Raw genomic sequence first — 14774 nt, forward strand, 5'->3', positions numbered from 1 at the left:
CGCTTGTATTTGTCTGTTGTTTTTTCATCAGAAACTGATTTAGATGTCAGGGGTTTAAATTCCCAAGCATTTTTGCTACAGCGTATTCCTGGAATTAAGAACGAACTCGGAGCAGATAACAGTTTTTGGGCCTTAGTAGAAGTTGAAGCCCCAGGAGAATAAGCCCCACAAAAAAAAAAAAAGTGTGCAGATATTACTGCACCTGTTTTTGGTCGAGAAAACTCTGAAACAGGAATACCACTTTGCCATGCTATACCTTGATCGGAGGGAAAAATTCTGTGATGAGAATTCTGCAGAAGCTTGGGCTACAAAACTTTGTATTACACTGCCAAAAAGCCTTTCTGGGATGGTGTTTGTGCAGATTTCTAGTGAAGAGAACTGCAAAAGCTGAGGTTCTTTAGCAGTAGTTGTTGATATGATTTTGTGTTTCTGTTTACCAGAAGTGTCAACTTGATGGCCACTAATGATATGGAGTAGCTAAACGTTGGACGTTTATTAAGATTATGGTGCATATTTTCCAAGTGCTGTGCTCCATGGAAAGTGGCAAGTAGAAATACGTTTGCTGCGAAATGTGCTCCGTCCTGTTTTACAAAGAATAAAGCGCCTAAAAAACTGCTTTCCCTTAAGCCAAGACAATGTGGAACAAAAATTAAAATGGTTAAATGGCGGAATATGTAACATAGATATCTTTTGAATGGACAGTAAGAGGAAGAGGTACGCTAGCAAGCAACCATTCTTGAATGATATACAACGTTTATAACTAGGCCTAATTTATCACCAGTAATTGGTATTAGCTTTGCAACAGGGATGTGAAAAATCAGATAACGTTCATGATGAATAATAATATATGAAGGGCACTCATGGTCTATAGATTTTTAGCGCAAAGTCCACACTGCACTTTTTCTGGCTTGCTCTCTTTTTGTTGTTGTTAGCTAGATCTGGCCCTTTTGACAGCAAGGAACGGTTGTCGGAGAAACCATTCCATGCCCCTTTCTTATTGTGGTATTGAGTGGAACCAGTTCATTCCTTCTGATTCAGAAATAAAAAATCTTGCATTAGAGCTGAATGGAGTACCGTACAGAATTTAATATTCAAAAGTTTACAGTAATCCGCTTGCTCTTTCATCTGACCCTTACTTATCAAATAGAATTTGCATAAACTTCTTGAAAGATTTTGGTGTGATTTATATGTTTTAATGGGTGCAGACATAAATGTTGTGCAGAGGGCTGCAGGAGAGATGGTTAAGCAAGCTTTTATATCATCGGTTAATCAAGGGGCCAAACGAGGAAAATGCTTCAAGAATTGGACATGGTCCAGAATTCCTTGTATTGGTTGGATACTTCATTTAGAGCGTTTATCATGGTGAAGTGCATTTCCCGGACTCAGATTTGAAGTCAGTCCCAAACTTGACAAGGTTCTCTTCCTGACAACTTTGCCAATTATAAAATTACAACGAGCATCAACAACACTACGCACTAACACAGACTATCTCATCCAACTGTTGAGTTGGTATGACAAACATACACTAGACAATTGCAAATAGCAAGTGATCAAAGAACTTCAATTCTTTCTTGAGCAATGGACCTGAGGCAAAGATAGCTCTTACTTTTCCAACATTTTCATTCCAAAGCTCATAATAAACCTGATGCAACTACAACTCTGTGTAAAGCAAGTCTGACTACTACTCTAAAACCAGAAGTAGTGCAGCAGTGGTAAAAATTACATTATTTTTCCTAAGCACTCAATGAAATTGAAGGGGGGAAAAATTAATAGATCAAACATTAGAAAGAAAAAAAAAAAAAAAGAGTTGATGCACGATACTTAATCCTTATATTTCATTTCAGACACCTTGAAGCCAGGCATGTCAAAGGAGGTAGAAAATTTCTCGACATCAGCCTTAAGTTCCTCAATGTCCTTGTTGTTAACCAACCCCTTGTTAAAGTCCTTCAAAAGCTTTCCATGCTCTTTCTGGATCTTCAGGCAGAGAGCCACAGCCCTGTGGAGAAACTCAGCAATTTGCTCAAAGTCCTTCTCAACCAAACCCCTTGATGTCATGGCGGGAGTACCTGCCAACAGAATCCATTTATTGCGAGACCAAACTATCAAATTGATTTAAGTGTAATCCAAAATCAACATAGGCCTAACATTGCACTAAGTGTTCACTGTAACGTGGGTAACGCAATAGAAATCAGAGATAGAGTAGCAAGCAAAAAATAAAGTAAAATAAAATAAAACAACATTATAAAGTGAGCCCAAATACAAACAACAAACAGAAAAGCTGCATCTTGAAAAAAAAAAAAAAGAAGGAACTTATTAATCCCATAACAAAGGTTAAAGGTTAGTTCATAAAACATGTGATGTGAGAACTCTTACCAATGCGAACCCCTCCAGGGGCCAAAGCGCTGCTGTCACCAAATACAGCATTCTTGTTGACAGTAATGTTGCACAAGTCACAAAGTTTCTCCACCTTGTTACCTGCAAGGATTTACCTCAATTAGCACAATGTAAGTGGATAAAGTCTTAATATGTCAAGGGTAAGAAATTACATTTCCTTTACCTGTCAAACCAAGAGGGCGAAGATCCCACAAGACAAGGTGATTCTCAGTTCCACCAGTTACAAGCTTGTATCCCTTGCTCATTAGGTAATTTCCAAGGGCCACAGCATTGGCCTTGACTTGCTTAGCATAAGCCTTGAACCCAGGAGACATAGCTTGTTTCAAAGCCACAGCCAGAGCACCAATCTGGTGGTTGTGAGGACCGCCCTGGAGTGAAGGAAAAACAGCAAAGTTGATCTTATCTTCAAAATCATAAACTGCATCCTCAGGCTGACCTTTCTTGGGTGGTTTAGGACCCTTCCTGTAGAAGATCATTCCAGCTCTAGGGCCCCTTAAGCTCTTGTGGGTAGTAGTTGTTACCAAATCACAGTACTCGAAAGGATTTGCCGCTTCCTGAATCCACAAATATTTGAGGTGATGGTTATCAATATGATCTGCAATATCAACAGGTTGCAGAACAATATTCTCAAAAGAATCCCAATGCAGGGAGCACTGGTTCACATCGCATGAAATCCTATGTGACTGTCTCTTGAATCATATATCAGAGCTACTTGTACTTTCTTTGTTTAGTCAAAACAGAAGTTTCCATTAAAGTAGAAATACACAATAAACAGATGCCAAATAGATGAAATTGGCATATGCCATTCCCCTGCTTCTTGCAGGTTGGCATCACTAGATCTAGAAAATTGCACTAGTAGCCAAAAGTTCTATCAGAATAAACTCACATAAATTGTATTAGGTTGCATCAGATCTTAACTCATATTTCTTGAATATAATAATCCTCAAGTTTCCAAGATTCCAACACAACGACAACAGAGTAAAACACACAATAAACTAATAGTAAACTGAATCAACAGATCCACAACATTACTCCAAGGAAATTGTCAATGTACATTTCGAATCAAATTCAGAATCTTTAAATCTCATAATCTTAGATCATACAAACAAGTACCGAAACTCTAGCTTCTTAAACATATAGTACTACTATTGCCAATCCAAGTCCTTAAATGCAAATCCTAAGATTCCAATTAGGCATACCTACCATAAAAAGCTTTTTTTATTATTATTTTGAGCAACCTACCACCACAAGCTTACCCTTCCTTGATCAGATCCAACAATTTAAACATTATAATCCCACAATACTAATCACAAAACAGATCCAACAACTAATCACATGCATTTTCAAAAACAAGATACCAAAGCCCAGATCCAAAAAGTAAGATCAGATGCACATTGTACCTAAAGAACTGAAATTTCATTAAAACTAACAAGAATTAAGCATATACCTGAGCAGCAACAAGGCCACTAATATGAGCCATGTCACAGAGCAAAAGGGCGCCAACTTTATCCGCAATCTCTCTCAACTTCTTGTAATCCCAATCCCTAGGATAAGCACTCCCACCACAAATAATCAACTTTGGCCTAAAATCCAACGCCTTCTCTTCCAACCTAACATAATCAATATAACCCGTGGTGGGCTCCACCTTATAGGGCAAACTCTCGAAATAAATCGAGGTTGCGCTGATTTTCTTCCCACCCGAGGTATAATACCCGTGCGTCAAATGCCCACCAGAGGGCAAATCCAAACCCATGATCCTGTCATGGGGCTGGAGCACCGCCGTATATGCTGCAAAATTCGCAGGTGAGCCGGAATACGGCTGCACATTGACCCCCCACTTGGTAGGGTCAAGCCTATACGCCTGCAGTGCTCGAGATCGAGTTAAGTTCTCGATCTCGTCAATGTACTCATTCCCTCCGTAGTAGCGGTTTCCGGGCATGCCCTCTGAGTACTTGTTCGTGAGAGCGCTGCCGAGGGCCTCAATAACGGCGAAGGATGTGAAGTTTTCCGAGGCAATTAGCTCGATGCCGCTGCATTGTCGGCGTTTTTCTTTCTCAATTAGGTCGTGGATCTCGGGGTCTACGGTGCTAAGTGGGGTGTTTCCCCATTCTGGAACGGGATCCATGAGGTTTTTTTTGGGTGGTTCGGTGTGGCGGTGGCAACGGCGGAGGACGGTGGTTGGTGGCGGTGCAGGGAGGAGGGAGGGAAATGATAGAGAGAGGAGGGAACAGAGAGAGGCAGGGAACTGAGGGGGCGGAGCTTGGGGTTTAAAGGGAAGTGGAATGCGGTTGGTGGACATAATTACCCCTTCTTTTCCTTGTCCAAAATGATAAATTATTCATTTTATTGTTTATTAGACTTATGGTAAGTTTTTCGGTGGAGAATTAATTTCTTATCTTTTTTGTTTTATTTTATTAGTAGTAAGTGTTATTTGTCGTTGGGTGGTAGGTGGGTGGGACTTTCTTTGGGTTTGGACTTTGGGAGTGGTTGAGGGGTGGACCTAAGACGAATGAGTGAAATTATATACTAGTACTTTTATTTTAAGAAAGTATGACCAATCTCTTAAAAGTTTGAATGTTTCTTTTTTTTTTGATAATTTTGAATGTTTCTATATAGAATGCCAAACATTAAATTTAGTACATGCAACAAATTCATCCAAAACAATTTAAATTGGCACAAAGTATATTCACCATTTTCGATTGAGGGAATGGAAGGGAAAGGAAAAAAGAGAAAATTGGAAAATTTTGATTTTGATTGTTTGGATCAATTTTTGAAAAAGGAAAGGAAAGAATTAGGGAGGGATAGAAAGGGAGAGCATCTAATTATTTTGTTGAATTATGGTTTTCGCCGACTTTAAAAATATCAATGAAATTAATTTTATTAAAATAATTTAAATTTTTTTCAAAAGATCGATGTTTGCCTGTCTTTTTCAGTAAATTAACACTTGATCTTTTCTTTTTTTTGCTTTCCTTTCCTTCCTCAATCCAAACAAAAAATCAGTGTTTTCTTTCTTCTCCTTGCACCAAACAATGTGGATGTAAACCACTTTCCTTTACTCTTTCTTTTTCTTTTTTTTTTTTAAAGTGGTATCATTTTCTTTCCTTTTCCTCCCATTCCTTCAATACAAACAGTGCCTTTGACTTTGAGACCTTAGGGCAAAGTCTTGCATGACTATACTGTTGGACTAAAGTTGGATAATGGTATGGTCTAATATTCCTTCTGATGGTGTTTGTTCCATAGTTGGTAATGCATTTGAAGTTAATTTTTAACTCAGTGGTCTTTAATTTTTGCCATTGTAAATTTTAATTTTGTTCGATAGCTACGCATATAATTTTCTTATGTACATTGAAAATACATGACATTATTATCGAGGGAACAAAAAAAAACTCCTTTATTTGACTTCAAATGCGATGATATTCAATTACGGTATCTTCAATTTTCGGACTAATTTTTATGCGCAAAATTAAGTTCTTAAAAATTAAAATCTTCTCATGGGTCTCATAAGCCAGATCCTACAGTTGATCCTATATTTTAGTTAAAAAAGAAATTTTCACTTTTTATGGTAGTACTCCATTTTTGACTTCTTGGGAACTTGGAAGGTATACAGCAGCAAATGAAAACAACTATTTGGACCTAAACCCTATTTGGATCTAAACCATTCTCTAACAACTATGACGAAACACTTTCTTGGCCAAGGTATGTAGGCATTCACTTGAATATAATTATTATCTGCCTAACCTCAAATCTAACAACCATTGATGTATATAAACCTATACCAGATGTTTAGTACATCCTTTTCTTCTTTGTTAATATAATAAATAAGATTTTTCTAACGAGGCATTCGTTAAAATGCCGAAATTCAATCTGACTTTCTATGTAAATGTACACACTCACATTTATTACACTTATTAAATTTGGACGCTTTTCCAAAATAATTACACTCTTGCCAAAATATTAACATCTGAATTCCTCTTAATGAGTCCTCCGGAAGCACTTTTTAGTGAGACCCTTGTTAATATACCACATGTTGACATATCACAAAGTAAAATCTTAGTGTTAATATTGGTGCAATGAATTAAGTATTTTCTTTTTTTAGATGTGTAGTATAAAGCATTTTCGCTGTTAAAGATAACAAAGTGTGAGAATACATACAAACTTTTTTGTATTTTATTGTTTAAAGAACTTATGATAGTTTTAATTTGCTGTGAAGTACCAATAAAACATAAAACCGAACTCATCAAGTTTTGAACATGCCCCTAAATTCTTGTCTTATGCAGTTTGTGAGTCAAATTGAAATAAGCTGAAATCGAATTGCATAATTTTCTTGGACCAAAAAAAAAAATCCCCATTTCAAGCTTGAATAAAATTGCTTAATGCTTGTATTAGCTTTTCTACTTAAGCTCCACCAATACTGATATAGAAAGAAGATAGAATGAAACAAACCATTTTTCTATCTTCAATAAGGCTTCCAATTTCTGCAATCAAGATCACACAGCTAAAATTTTTCACATGTTCATTTTGCAAATCAATAAATCTTTTAAGATAGATTTTCACCTTCCTATTGCATAGGAAATTTGACCTTTTTTTTTTGTTTTGTGGGGGGAGGGGGGAGGGTTAATAATACTATTATGATTTTGCTGATATTGACAATTTCTGGATCTGGCTGATTTACTAGAGAAGTACACCTATTTTGTAGTTTAATGTGAAACAGCTTGTTCATAAAATGGAAGAAAAACTTGGGAAAAAAAAAAGAGAGAAAAATCTCAGTCTAAAAGGCAAATGCAAATCTGGATGAATTACATGGCTAGCTGCTTTATTTGACAATATAATGATCAAATGATGTGGTCATTATGTCATCTATGTAGTTGGTAAACCAATCTGTGTCAATCTTTTTGTTTAGAAAAATAACTAAAAAAGTTGGTAAAGGTTGGTGAAGTAGACTATGGTCCTCTTGAATTACCAAACCCCATAATATATCCCTTGATGCTGACCTCAATTTGCTTTTCTCCTCCTTTTGTCTCATACATGAACCATGTAAGAAATTCAATAGTATACCATACTTCTTTATAGGGAATTATTTACTAAAATGGATTTGATTGTATCATAAACTTGTTTTTAATTAACTTTTTATCTTTTGAATAACTTTTTTTATCTCATATATATCAGATTACAAAAAAATACTGCACTATTATTCGAAATTATCTTTTTTCCAAATAATTCCCAATCCAAACACACTCAATTTAATAACTTAAAAACAAAATGAAGACAAAAACATCGTTGTTGTCGTGTGATTGTAAAACTATTGTACTTCTAATAGCTCTTCACCAAACACGCACCAACCCAATAAGGGATGTTGTCCAATAGTTGAGGAGATGTAATCTTCGCACGTATGTTGCAATTGATTCGCCTAGATTAGGTGGGTTTAATTACAGCCTCCTAGCTTTTACCTACCTAATATCTTGGTTTGAAAAAGTCAATCTTGTACTTCCAATGCACACTTTCTTAATAAATCTTGATTGATATTTTACATCGAGTTCTTTAACGGGTGTCTTTAACGGGTGTTTTTGCACTGGATTCTGATGTATATTCCTTCTACATAATACAAGTTGACGTTTTTATTTTTTTTAAAAAAAGGCAACACACATTTTCTTAATTTGGGAAATGCTATTTAATTATTTATGTAAATTTTCTTGATTTGGAAACAATGATTTATCTAATTGACATGAGAAAATAATGTATTGTGTGCAAAACTAAGGAAGAAATTACTGTGATGCATCTAATAAAATGCTGTTGATATTTGCTGTGATTTTATCATAATTTAACGTAATAGACTTTTCTAAATCAAGTTTGAAGAACTATTATAACAACAAATCTAGTTAAATATGTCATCTCTAGATACCATTTTGAGAAACAGTTTGAACCAGGTCATAAAGCTAATTATTAACCATACAATAGCATAACTATAACTTAGGATGCACAACAACTATAAATAAGATTATTAAAAAAAATGCAAGTTAAGGTGAGATACCAAAAATTTAAAGTGCGCATTATGGTGTCATTTTTTCCCTTCTTGTTTCCTGCACTATGAATTCTTTTTCTCTTGGAAAAGTGAAATCGAATAAAAAAAGCGCAAAAAGGTAAAAGCGAAGATAAATATGAGTACGTACACAAGTGAAAAAATATGTAGTGACGCAAAATCTTCAAAAATCGTATATAATATACCCAATGAATACTTGTTAAGATAGAATTGGAGTACTAATTTTTTTAAAATTAATATAAAATAAAATTAAAAATTTATAGATGCAATAAGGGACGTTTGCATTTACAAATAAGCCTAGTGTAGATCATGTATATTCTAGCAAACAAGTCGAGGTTGTTGGTGGAAAAAAAAAATCCAAACGTAGACATCACTTGGCCCACCACCATCTCTTAGTTTGCTTAATGGTATTAACTACTCTTGGTAGAGTAAATTATAGCACTTAATTACAACGATTACGATTGATATATTATATGCTAATTAGCTCTTTTTTTTTGTGACACAACCTTGTTTGGAAAGTCATTGTTTATCAAAAAATTTCTATATTTTTCTTGAATATATTTTTTAATCATCTTTTTTTTTATCCTACATTCATTAAATCGATATAGTATATTTTTAACAAAAATTCCAAAAAATTACAATCTAAACAGAATAAAGTTAATTGTTTATAGTTTTGCAGCTCCGGAAGAAGGACCGGGTTTTTTCAACAATCGAAATTACTGAAACCACACAAGAAAGTTAGATTAACATTCAGAGGTAATCAAAATCCTGGTGCAAAGGACGATCTAAGGTGAAGCCCACAAACCAATACCATCCGGCCAAAGGACCGGGTTAACCTGCGGCAAATAAGGCCTTTGATGTCGTCAACTTGTTGCCGTGTTCTCGCTTTTCGTCGTTGTCTGCGAAAGCTCACATGCTATGATGTGCAGACCCTCCTCTCTCTCTCTCTGTCTCTCTCGTGGTAATAAAAGAAGATTCCTCTATCCTCTGGGAGGTCAAGGCTTCGAATGTTGCCTCCCACCAATTGCCATATAGTGGCTTTTCTAAAAAATCTAGGCGGGTGCGTAATGCACCCGTTTGATCCGATGGTATTTTAGTTTCCACCTGCCTTCCATAGGTCCAGTTGGATCTCCCCTTAGATAGATTAGGATAGAGTAGAATATAGATAAAATAGCAATGAATGACAAAAAAAAATTTTTTTTCCTCTCTACAATATTGTCTCTATTATTTTTTATGTTTCTTGGCAAATTTACCAAACCTCTCATTTTAATAGCATGATTCCCAAAAAAAAAAAAAAAAGAAGGCGCTTGAGTGTACTACTACTAAAGTTAAGGAAAGCATGTGTCGAAGACCAAACATTTTCAAGATGGAAACATGTGAACTGAATTCGCTAATTATATATATTTTCCTCAATTGGATAGCCACATTTTGCATTTGTATTCTTGACTCACAAATGAAAATAAGGAATATATTTTTTTCCATACAAATTTATATGCAGCAATATATGAAAATTTGGATCACAAGAATACAAAACTCAACACTTGCGTTTGAAGGTAATTTGGGCATGACCACCGACTGGCCGACAGCCTATCCCATGGATCCTTGCTATTAAACTATTAGTCGCCACTCCACCTCCGTTAACTCGGGTGAGATCTATAGATTCAATCAATATTCCCACACCAATACACACAATAATCAACTAATTGGATCCAGGGCCTCTCATATTAAATCAAGACTCAAAATTAGAAATTTTCATATTATTATTTAGTAGTGTTTTATTCAAGTTAGGATTTTAGTAATTCTATTGGAGTCAAGTTATGATAGTTTTATTGTTTAGAAATTAGTATCTTAATAGGAAATTTCTTATGGCTGTAAGACCTGTTTATCAAGTCATCTAATCTATAAATAGTGAGTCATATTATTGTGTTTAGTTGAGAAGAGTGAAGAGTTGAGATCCTTGTTCATATGACGTGATTAATAGATTATTATTGATATTATTCATCTTCTCCCACACATATTTTTATGTGTGTTAATTGTATCTCCGGATACATTGATTTTATGAAATATATCTCCTATAAATTTTTGGTGAATTTTTTGGGTTCTACATCACCAATTAAATTTCTGTCCAGTTCATCCAGTTGTGTAAATTAATACAACTGTAGTATAAATTGGTGCAACATTGGAGTAATCATGAGTTTTTCATCAATTTAATATAAAAGTCATGTTTACACCAAAATTGTACACATTTTATGCTAAGATTGTATTAATTTACACAGCTGGAAAAGAACTGGCATTGGAGAGGCCCCATTTCCCAATTAATTACTCGCAAACACACAGCTAACCCCCTAAGTTTATCCCAAAAATGAAGAAAAAAACACTCTAGTTTGAGGTCTAGTTGAAGTTACTAAAAACATGTAGAAATGGGGACAAGAACTAGGTCTGCTGAGACAAATAAAAGATGTTATGGTCTTATCCGGTCAATTTCTTTTTCTTCCTTCTTGTGTTTTTGCTCTTTAGCTCTGATTGCTTGATCATGCAATGATTTACAAGTTGATATACTGTGTTTGGATAGAGTATTATTTGAAATATTATTTGAAATAATTACTGTAGTACTTTATGTAATGTGATGTATGTGAGATAAAAAGTGGTTAGAAATATAAAAAGGTGAATTAGAAAATGAATTTATAATACAAGCGAAATATTATTTGGGATAATTTGATAATCCAAACACACTCGAAACACAATAAACTATCTGCGTTTTTCAGTGAAATAATCACATTAGCATTAAATTGTAGACAAGTTGGCAGGTCAAGTACGTACCACCATTTAGGATGTTGGACTTCAGTATAATTTGGATCTAAATCTTGATCTGATTTGTAGTCGTGGCTTCCACATTTCCCCCAATTCCTTATCTTTCTTACTACTATAATCTTTGTTGCACAGCTATCCCATTCAGAGAACACTCACTTTCTTCATTTAATCATTTTATTTATAGGATGGTGGAAGCCACTGGCTCTGACTTCTTCTGGACCAACAAATTACTTTATAAAATGAAAGATTGGGAATACATTTAGATAAATATTTTATGCATTATCAGTATATATATACTAATGAATCTAGATACATGTCACGTATAAAAAGCTTGCTTGTTGTTCAAATTTAAATTCAGATGATGTGACATAAATCTAAATCCGTAAGTGAATACGCTAACGGCATAGAAAAGACTAATCCAATACATTTCTAGGCAAACATCATTTAATCATGAACTCTTCCCTTTATTTCATGGTACTTATTTGATTGTGCAGAAGAAACCTTCATAATCTCAATTATGAACTGCTTTGCAGGGAGTGAAATATGGGCAATCTACCGTCTAGATAGCTTCCGATCTATGAGTTCCCATTTCGTCTTAAAGCCCTGGGAAAGCAATTACTTAACATGAGGTCCTACTCAAAAAAGTTTCAAGCTTGCTTCAAGTAATTAATCTTTGGTCGACCTCACCTATCCGATGTCCTAGTACCAAACTTGACAATGGCGAAAGAATTTTCAGCAATTGTTACATACTAAAAAGTTCATGGTTGCAAATTGTGTGGTGGAAAATTGGAACTTGTGAAAGCTTAGAATATATGATAGGACTCCTGCATGAATGCTAATCACGTAAACCCTTATGCCTTAGCGTCCACCTTTATTGCTTTAACTTATTCATGGTTTCAAACAAAACCCTTGATCGACCGACTTAGTCACAAGAATGATGGATCATTGGATGACATCATAATTACAAAAAATTCGCTCAAAAAATATACAGACACGTATGTATGTATGTATGTATAATTGCATAGTTTTTGCTGATATATAATTAATACAAATGATATGAGACAAAAAGGGTCATTGGGAAAATTATTGCCTACTTGAATTTAAGTAGTAACCCATTCAAAATGGTGCTATTATTTTCAAGAATCTGTAGTGCATTAGTACAATCCAATGTCATAGGATTATCTCAGAGATTTACATTTAAATTGTTGAAAGCTGTACTTTTAAGAGGATTCGTGGAAATTCCATTGTTACATACTTGTGCAAATTAATTGTTGATTCTCATGGTTAAATAAATCTCAAAATTATTGGTTGAAATTTCATCCTAATATTGGTTGAAAAGGAAGTCGAAACCAAGTTCTACAAAATAACAAATATAACCACAATTGATAGTTTAACATTCATCATTTGCCAAGCTTGTGCTTACAAGTGTAAGCCAATAAAATCCAAAATTCTTACTCTTAAGGAGGTAGAGATAGATACATTAATGATGCAAGTTTTACATTCCACTAGATCAATGAAAAAGTGACAAGTTTTTTGGGCAATCTCATAATTCATAGAACTAAAATGGATGTAATCCTAGAAATCTGACAAATTTCCTAGGTATAGTGAAAGGGTGGAATTGGGACTTAGGGCTTGTTTTTATAACAAGAACTTGGTGTTTTTTTTTTTTTTTTTGTCTTCACAGTGGAAATCTGGGGCCCATGGACTGGTAATACTGTACGACCCCAACTAATCCCACTGCGGTTTGAGAGAGAGGCTGCCCAGCATCATCCCACCAATGTTTACCCGGGATTCGAACGTGCGCGGAGGCTCTCGCCCAACTGGGCTACAACGACCTGCTCTAGCCCCGGGGGCACAAGAACTTGGTAGTTATCAGGATTTTTTCATATCCAGTACTGTAGTCACTTTTTTTCATATCTGAAAGAGCGGACAAAATGAAATTTTCAACAAGTAAAAAGGTAGAGACTTTATATACATATGCAGTCATTGTCTTATGTAGCAAGTTGATATTATGGAGAGAATGATACAGCTTTAACAAGAAATTAATGCACATTTCATATTGTCCCTGAAGAATTCACAGTGCAGATAATTTACCTGAATGTTTTTGGAGTTAAGCTACCGTACGTAGGGCAGGGAAATAATTCATTTTTGGTCACAGAAAAGTACATTGCAAAGTTTTTTATTTTTTCTTTTGGGGTGGGGGAGGGTAAGCAGCGGTGGAGTCAGGATCTTAAGATCCTTTTTTTTTATCATGTTACTTTATTTATACTATCCTATTTTAATCTAATTTAAAGGAAAGACTCAACTAGACCTACGGGGGACTAAATCACCATTAGATCAGACGGATGCACTACACATCCATATGAATTTTTTGAGAAAATCACATATTGTGACAATTGATCGGAGGTAAGGTTTGAATATTTACCTTCCATCCCACCAAATTTTAAAATTTTGATGGTGACCAATAATAGCTTTTGGTTTGGGATCTTAGGATCGAGGGGTTAATCTTTGGCGTCACATGGAATATAGTAATAATAAATTAAAATTAATGAAAGTCTATGTAAAAGATACATTTTTTCCCTACAAAAATATGTTTTCGAGTTTGAATTTTGCTCAAATGTACCAATAAGAATCAAACTATCAATTTCAGTTTGATAGCATCGAAAGACCCTATTCTTGGGTTAATATCTAAACTTTTAACACTCCTGTGAAGGGTAATAATAATCAAATTTTTAATTATTTTTTTTAAGGGGAAGGGCACCAGAAAAAGAATTTTGTGGACTTTGGGAGTTTTATACATATTAGGGGGTAAACGGAGAGCGACTTCAAAAATTTCTAAACTTGCAAAATATAAATAAAAAAAAAATCCTAGTGTCACAAAGGACTGAGGTTCAAATGTTGTCAAAAAAATCATTTAGGTTGGTTTTTATTTAAATGCACAAGATATAATCTCATTTGTTCAAGATGCAACTCATTTTTAATGACTTATAAACATAGAACAAAATTTATAAAACCCGTCGTATAAAATCAATGTACAAAATGTAATATGAACTTTTATTTTATTTTATTTTATTTTTTGGGGTGAAATCAGGAAAATCAATCAGTAGTATTTAGGGACCGACAACCATCCCTGTCCCACACAAAAGGGGAACCGAAAACTACGACGTTTTGAGTATCCGTCGGTCATGTGGTGCTCCGGACAGAGTGCACACACTTTCGAGTAAACTGAACAAAATGGTTAACAGTTAAAAAACTCCAATAGCCAATTTCTGGTTCTGCTTAAGTTTAGAGGATTTGATTCCCCCTTTGCAGCAGAAATTCCTGGAGTCCGGAAATGAAGAAATGCCAGGAACTTAGGCACCAAGGTCTAGTCTTCTACCAAATTTCAGGGCCAAGAAAAAAAAATGAAACAGCATCACCAAACTTACCTACCCAATTGAGCCAGATAACGAAAGTCATTCAGTTGTAGAATCAATTGTTGTTTGAAGCATTTCTAAAAAAATTTCCTACCTAAAAGGACAAGACAAAAACA

At 34.8% G+C, this 14774-nt stretch overlaps 1 protein-coding gene across 1 annotated transcript; it reads right to left on the bottom strand.

Moving 5' to 3' along the window:
* Nucleotides 1–1585: 1585 nt before the first annotated feature.
* On the bottom strand, nucleotides 1586–4706 carry LOC113736375 (serine hydroxymethyltransferase 4). Its single transcript, XM_027263311.2, has 4 exons — nucleotides 3842–4706; nucleotides 2558–2948; nucleotides 2374–2475; nucleotides 1586–2066 (listed from the first exon to the last, which is right to left on the bottom strand). Exons 1-4 carry the CDS (start codon nucleotides 4691–4693, stop codon nucleotides 1822–1824), a joined length of 1590 nt encoding a protein of 529 aa, XP_027119112.1. The 5' UTR covers nucleotides 4694–4706; the 3' UTR covers nucleotides 1586–1821.
* Between the last annotated feature and the right edge of the window lie 10068 nt (nucleotides 4707–14774).

The sequence above is a fragment of the Coffea arabica genome, chromosome 3e (genome assembly GCF_036785885.1).
Source record: "Coffea arabica cultivar ET-39 chromosome 3e, Coffea Arabica ET-39 HiFi, whole genome shotgun sequence".
NCBI classification, from domain to species: Eukaryota; Viridiplantae; Streptophyta; class Magnoliopsida; order Gentianales; family Rubiaceae; genus Coffea; species Coffea arabica.

Bases quoted from the DNA above. Each gene is read 5' to 3' on its own strand.
- LOC113736375 (XM_027263311.2), bottom strand. From the start codon at position 4,693: ATGTCCACCAACCGCATTCCACTTCCCTTTAAACCCCAAGCTCCGCCC. The intron at 2,476-2,557 runs GTAAAGGAAATG...AAATCCTTGCAG, and splicing joins TCGCCCTCTTGGTTTGACAG to GTAACAAGGTGGAGAAACTT. The intron at 2,067-2,373 runs GTAAGAGTTCTC...TTCTGTTGGCAG, and splicing joins CCCTGGAGGGGTTCGCATTG to GTACTCCCGCCATGACATCA.